Source organism: Nerophis ophidion, linkage group LG02 (genome assembly GCF_033978795.1).
Source record: "Nerophis ophidion isolate RoL-2023_Sa linkage group LG02, RoL_Noph_v1.0, whole genome shotgun sequence".
In the NCBI taxonomy this organism is placed as follows: Eukaryota; Metazoa; Chordata; class Actinopteri; order Syngnathiformes; family Syngnathidae; genus Nerophis; species Nerophis ophidion.
This window is the reverse complement of record NC_084612.1, coordinates 54,564,605-54,572,419: the sequence shown is the minus strand read 5'-3', so window position 1 is coordinate 54,572,419 and position 7,815 is coordinate 54,564,605. Positions and strand designations below refer to the sequence as shown.

Sequence of the window (7,815 nt, the reverse complement as noted above, 5' to 3'; positions counted from 1 at the left end):
TATTCAATAAATATATTTATAAAATATTTTTGAATTGTTGCTATATATATATATATATATATATATATATATATATATATATATATATGTATATATATATATATATATATATATTTTAAATCTCACGTACCCCTTGGCATACCTTCAAGTACCCCCAGGGGTACGCGTACCCCCATTTGAGAATTACTGCCTTAGAACATGTCTACTGGGCTCCACCAGAAAGCCAAGGTGTGTTCTTTACTTCGGATGTTTTTTGGGGTTTTTTTTCAGTTGCAAAACAGATTAGGTACAGGTTGCAACACAATGCACAACTTCCTGCAGCCGTCCGCGGGGGTGAATGGGGGGGAAGGGGGGCACGGCGGGGTCCTCGGCAGGGTACTAGCGCGCAGGTGCGAGGTGCATTGCAATTAGACCATAAAGGAGGGCGGGGGGGGATACCTGCTGATGTCATTATTTACTTGCAATCTGGTTAATCCCTGTTTGCCGTGAACATGTTGCAAGATTAGGACTATTAAAAAAAAAAATACATGTAAGTGAAGCAAAATGTACGGAAAAGGTGTTTGGTAGTTCATGTGACGTCATCAGTTAAAGTACAACACCCCCGCCCCTCGCATGGCTGTCCCGCCACTCACTCTCTCTCTCTCTCTCTCTCTCTCTCTCTCTCTCTGTCTCCCTCACCCAAAAGTTGCCACCAGTCGGGACAAGCTGGCGAACTCTCGCCGCTCCACGGACTCCCTGGTCGGCGTCACCATGACGGAGGAAAGTCGGGGCAAGAGGAGGAAACAAGCCAACCCGAGGAGAAGTCGCGGTGAGTCGCGGAAGGGAGTGATGGAGGTTAGATGAGGAGCACGCAGCCATGTTGACGCAACATCTCCTTTTTTTATCATACAACTGCAACTCCAACGGGCCACTTTTAAGTCGTGTTGTAAGTCAGGAGGCTGAGTGGCTGCTGAGCTCCCAGCTGAACACCACAAATGTATATTTAGTAAAAAAAAATTTCAATTAATGACCAGTGTTGGTGCTAGGAATTTTCAAAACCAAGTCCTAAAATTGGGTACAATTTTGAGGGGGTGCCACTTTTTTGTAAGCGTTTTGAAAACACCTGATAAATGATAATGCATTATCCTGTTACATCTCACATTATATATTGTGTTGTGGAAAAAGGTTGCCATAAACCAGGGGTGTCCAAAGTTAAAAATGCTACTTAAAAAAAAAACGCAAAAAAGAAATTAAAGATCAAACGGGTGTAATGACAAAATGTTGCAGATTTGATTCTAATAGAATGATGTAAATTGTAAAAAAATATATATATATTTGAAATAAATTAATGTTGGTATGAATTATTGGAGGCAGGGTCGACATGGGCAAACTACGGCCCGCGGGCCCGTTGAACGCTTTAATCCGGCCCGCGGAACTTGTCCAAATTATTGAAAAAAAAAACCTCTTATCAATGTTAAAGGCCTACTAAAATTAGATGTTCTTATTTAAACGGGGATAGCAGGTCCATTCTACGTGTCGTACTTGATCATTTCGCGATATTGCCATATTTTTGCTGAAAGTATTTAGTAGAGAACATCCACGATAAAGTTCTCAACTTTCGGTGCTAAGAGAAAAGCCCTGCCTCTACGACGACGTCACATGTTTGATGGCTCCTCGCATATTCACATTGTTTTTAATGGGAGCCTCCAACAAAAAGTGCTATTCGGACCGAGAAAACGACAATTTCCCCATTAATTTGAGCGAGGATGAAAGACTCGTGTTTGAGGATTTTGATAGCGACGGACTACAAAAAAAAAACAAAACAAAAAAACGCGATTGCATTGGGACGGATTCCGATGTTTTTAGACACATTTAATAGGTTAATTCTGGGAAATCCCTTATCTTTCTATTGTGTTGCTAGTGTTTTAGTGAGTTTAATATTACATGATAGTTGGAAGGGTGTCTCCACGGGTGTCTTGACGCGCAGTGTCTCAGGGGAGTCGACGGCAGCTATGGACGGCACGAGCTCAGCTTTTCTCCGGTACGAAGCGACTTTTTACCACAATTTTCTCACCAAAAACTGCTGGTTGACATTCCGTCGTGATTCATGTTTGCTTGACCGCGCTCTGACCCATAGTAAAGTTTCACTTCCAGGAATTTTAAACACGGAATCACCGTGTGTTTGTGTGGCTAAAGGCTAAAGCTTCCCAACTCCATCTTTCTACTGTGACTCCTCCAATATTAATTGAACAAATTGCAAAAGATTCAGCTACACAGATGTCCAAAATACTGTGTAGTTATGCCGTTAAAGCAGACGACTTTTAGCTGTGTGTGTAGCCCTCATATTTCCTTAAAACCCGTGACGTCTTGCGTTTTCAAGACAAAACTCCCGGGAAATTTAAAATTGTAATTTAGTAAACAAAAAAGGCCGTATTGGCATGTGTTGCAATGTTAATATTTCATCATTGATATATAAACTATCAGACTGCGTGGTGGGTAGTAGTGGGTTTCAGTAGGCCTTTAAGGTTTCTGCCTTCCGTATGCGTTTTCAGCGCTTAAGGAGGAGACACCCTTTAAATTCTATTATTAAATTACATTTCATATTATTATCGTCGGTAAACCTCGTTCGTTTCACCATATCCCTGTAATACCGCGTTTCCCCACTACATGGAGCTCATTGAACTTTTTGGCCTGTGGGATATTACTCCCTTCTTCTCTTTAGCTTTGTCCTGTGCTGTGAGCCCCTCTGTAAAAATGAGCTTATCAAAGCAAAGAAAAGTGGACAGTGAGTGCCGAGTATTTAATGCAAAGTGGACAACAAAATATTTTTTCACTGAAGTCCGATCAAAGGCTTTGTGTGTGTCTGATATGCCAAGAAACTGTCACGGTTTACAAAGAGTACAATATCAGCAGCCACTTTGCTACCAAGCATGCTAACTACACCAGCAAGCAGTCACAACGCAAGAGCAAACAGCCACGACCAGCATCTCGGAGCTATCCTGAGAATTGCCACAACCAAATTCACTCCAGACTTTGATGCATTGGCCAAAAAGGGAGATCAACAACACTGTTCCTACTGAAACTGTGAGTTTCTGTACTGTTATTTTGTGATAATCAAATTTAAATAATTCATGACAAATCTAATTTATGCTGTGAATTTCTCTACTGTGTTTATTCTTAATTAAATGAAAATAATGCATTTGAAAAAAAACAAAAAAACTGTACAATGAGCCTTGCTGCCTACTCATGATATGTTACATAATTGTTGGCCAAATCTTCTCACGTAATGGCTTTTACATGTCATTTATATTATTTCACACAAACGCTGTTCCTGCCCCGGCCCCCCTGTCAAATCTTAGAACCCAATGTGGCCCTCCTGGCAAAAAGTTTGCCCACCCCTGGGTTAATGCATGTGCCTCACAATACGAAGGTCCTGAGTCATCCTGAGTTCAATCCCGGACTCGGGATCTTTCTGTGTGGAGTTTGCATGTTCTTCCAGTGACTGCGTGGGTTCCCTCCTGGTACTCCGGCTTCCTCCCAAACTTCAAAGACATGCACCTGGGGATAGGTTGAGTGGCAACAATATGGGCGTAATGTGTGAATGTTATCTGTCTATCTGTTGTGATGAGGTAGCGACTTGTCCAGGGTGTACACCGCCTTCCGCACAAGTGCAGTTGAGAAACAGGGTGGGGGGTGCTCCAGCACCCCCGTCATCCCAAAAGGGATGAGCGGTAGAAAATGGATGGATGGATGGATGGATGAATGATTGGCCTATTAAAGCTCTGATTAATTACTTCACATGAAATATTCCCCCTTTGAAATATTTTTGGGGGAAACTATTACATATTGCCATTTATATAAAATAAGGTTTTCTTGGACAAAAAGGGCATAAAAGATAAGAAAACATAGAATTATGAAAACGAGCTCTGAAGTTGATCTAGGGATTTAAGTGTTGAAAGTAAAAATAATATACATTTACATGTAATATCTTTTTTAACACTTTTATGAGTGGGGCCATTTTAAAATGCTACTGAAAAACATACAAATGAAACACAAGAACAAACGGGTGTAATGAGAAAATGTTGCAGATTTGGCTCTAATAGAATAAAGTAAATTTAAATTTTTTTTTTTAATTAAATTAATGTTGGTATGAATCATTGGCCTATTAAAGGCTCTGATTACTTCACACGAAATATTCCACTTTGAAATATTTTTTCGGGGAAAATATTACATATTGCCATGTATACAAAACAATGTTTTCTTGGACAAAAAGGGTAAAAAACATAAGAAAACAAAGAATTATGAAAACGTGTAAATGACAGGTAGATCTGAAGTTAATCTAGGGATTTAAGTGTTCAAAGTAAAAATGATATACATTGACGTATAATCTTTCTTTTAACACTTTTATATGTGGGGCCCTTTTAAAATGCTACTAGGAAACAAACAGGTGTAATGAGAAAATATTGCAGATTTGACTTTAATAAAATAAAGTAAACTGGAAAAAAATATATAAATTAAATAAATGTTGGTATGAATTATTGGCCTGTTAAAGGCTCTAACTCCTTCACATGAAATATTCCACTTGGAAATATTTATCGTTTTTTTAACACTTTTATGAGTGGGGCCCTTTTGGATACCCAAAACTTTTTTCTTTTCCAACTGTTATTGCTCAGGAAACAATAATGAACTAACAGCAATGTTTTCATGAATTGTTGACCTATTTAAGGCTAGAATTACTTCACATTTAATATTCTAAACATTTGGGAATTTTTAATATAAAAAAATCAAACATGTTTTTTTTTTTACAAAAAGGGCATTAAAGATAATAATGTTTTTACTTTATAATATGTCAACGAATAGACTTGCAATTGATCTATAGATATTTAGGCGTGGAAAGTAAAACAAATATGAATATAAACATTTTTCTCACACTAATGATTGGGACCTTTAACACTCAACAAAATTGAGGGGAGTCCTCATGGGTAAATCATATATTTTATTGTTTTTTAAACTTAAAAAATATCAAAATGGCCCCCGAATGCTTTCATTTTTCATTATACGGCCCTTAATGGAAAAAGTTTGGACACCCCTGTCATAAACGTTACTTAATTCAGGCTCCGTCAGAGGGGACTGTTATATTCCTCTGCGCCGGAGCACTTTCAGTATGTGGGCCTGGTCAGTAAGGAGCACAAATGTGTGGAAGTTGGTACCAGAGGAGGTTAAACTGCTCACCACTCACAAGGCCTTCACAAATTATTTTTTAAATGTGGCTCATCAACGCCTAAAGCTGCCAGCACTAAAAGATGAGCCTGTTTTGATGCTGAGATAAATGTTATGTTGTGATGTTGGATTTTATTCTTTATCATACTGTGTATGTATTGTGGGCTTTTATTCTTTTTATCTCTCTTTCTTTTCTTTTTCTTTTAAATTGTAATTTTAATGCCTTGTTTACATCATGTTAAGGGGAGTACAGATGAAAATTAGCCTTCTGGCTAATTCTGGCTTTTTTTAAACCATGTGTAGTCATGTGTTTTAAGAAATAGCACTGTCCCCTTTGAAATAATCTAATCTAATCTAAAAAAGAATAACACAAAAGAAAACTAACGCTGTATTTGTGATCGATAAAACTTTCGGCAAATCAAAATTTAAGAAACTGTACTGGAAAGTGCAGTACTGTATTTTTCGGACTATAAGTCAGGTTTTTTTTTATAGTTTGGCCGGGGGTGCGATTTATAGTCAGTAGCGATTTATGTGTGAAATTATTAACACATTACCGTAAAATATCAAATAATATTATTTAGCTCATTCACTTAAAAGACTAGACGTATAAAATTTCATCGGATTTAGCAATTAGGAGTGACAGATTGTTTGGTAAACGTATAGCATGTTTTATATGTTATAGTTATTTGAATGACTCTTATCATAATATGATACGTTTACATACCAGGCACCTTCTCAGTTGGTTATTTATGCGTCATATAACGTACACTTATTCAGCCTGTTGTTCACTATTCTTTATTTATTTTAAATTGCCTTTCAAATGTCTATTCTTGGTGTTGGGTTTTCTCAAATAAATTTCCCCAAAAAATGTGACTTATACTCCAGTGCAACGTGTATATTTTTTTCTTCTTTATTATGCATTTTCGGCAGGTGTGACTTATACTCCGGAGCGACATATACTCGGAAAAATAAATACTTTGAAGCCGACCAATAATAAATAATTAATCATTTGACCCGGCAAATATACCGTATTTCCCGGACCATATGGCGCACCGGATTATAAAACTGCACTGCCCATGAATGGTCTATTTTTAATCTTTTTTAATATATTAGGCTCACCGGATTATAAAGCGCATTAAAGGGGTCATATTATTATGATTGTTTGTAAATGTAAAATACTTCATTGAGGTCTACATAACATGTAATGGTGGTTCTTTGCTCAAAATGTTGCATAGATGATGTTTTTCACATCATCTTCAAGTCACTTTCTGACAGTCACTTCAGCGGTCTTATTTACGTGCCTCCATTTGGACAGCGTCTTATCCCCGTCATCTTTGTTGGAGCGGTGTAACGTGCAAGGACGGGATTGGAAGAAGTGTCAAAAGATGGAGCTAACTGTTTGAACGAAATTCAGACTTTACTTCAACCAATAACGGAGCAGCGTCTCCTCCTCAGGAAACAACCACACCGGAAATGTGTCCCGTGAAAAACCAACCGACCGGAACACTTAATAACTAAAGTCTCTTGGGTGAATAATGTAAACTCACTACACAGGTATGTTTTAGCACTTTCATGGCAAGTTTACTGACCGATATAAGTAAGAACTTTACTACTTTATATTAAAAATGGCATTAAAATGTTTACTACTAAAACATTTGGATAGATTTTTGAGCGCCGTCTGTAATGTTCTGTATTTTCAATGGAACGTTAAAAATGTTGGTGTTGTTTACTTGAGACTTCGCTCTTGTGTTTGACTGCTATCTACTGGTCACACTTATAATTACACACTGTACCAAATAAAATAGTGTCGCGTCCCGAAAGAGTTGGTACTGCAGGGAGTTCGGGGTATTTGTTCTGTTGGGTTTATGTTGTTTAGGATGGTTTCACGATATGGCACATATTTATGACAGTGTTGGCGTTGTTTATACGGCCACCCTTTGTGTTACATGTATGGATGGCTGTTGAGTAAGAATGCCCTTCCATCCATTTCCTACCGCTTATTCCTTTTGGGGTCGCGGGGGGTGCTGGTGCCTATCTCAGCTACAATCGGGCGGAAGGCGGGGTACACTTTGGACATGTAGCCACCTCATCGCAGGGCCAACACAGATAGACAGCTCGTCATTTATTAGTATATGGGATGTTCCAAATGAAAATGTTCTTTAAAATTGGCTATAATCATACAGAATGACAGTTGTTCTTGACAATGTCAATATAAGACAATTATCACCCCTGCCAACGCTACAAAAGCATTGAAGTGGGAAAGCTCAACCTTATAGTGTGGAAAAATGTATAAATTTTTTTTTTTAAATACAAAAACGCGTTCTGGAACCCAGAACGCGTGGACTTCCGGAATTTTGTGTCCTTTCTGATTTCAATACGTAAAAAGACACAAAAAGTGCGTTAACGCCAACACTGAATGACCATACATTCAAAACTGTGTTGATGAAGTCATACAATCCTCGTGTAGACTTTCTTTTTATTTACGAAGAATGATGCAACCTGCCTGTCCATTAAAAGTTGACAGTGTTTTTCGGTGGAACGCTAACTGGAAAAGATACAACTATGTGTGCATAAATCATGACAGCAACCCGTGGCCCCCTTTTTATTTTCATTTTG

At 38.1% G+C, this 7,815-nt stretch overlaps 1 protein-coding gene across 1 annotated transcript in view; it reads left to right on the top strand.

Annotated features, from left to right (window-relative positions):
* Positions 1-677: 677 nt before the first annotated feature.
* The window catches only part of LOC133542481 (zinc finger E-box-binding homeobox 2-like), a 148,105-nt gene continuing 140,967 nt past the window's right edge, over positions 678-7,815 (top strand). The window contains exon 1 of the mRNA XM_061886671.1: positions 678-808. Coding sequence (XP_061742655.1) covers positions 751-808 — 58 coding nt within the window. The 5' untranslated portion in view covers positions 678-750. The remainder of the gene's footprint in view (positions 809-7,815) is intronic.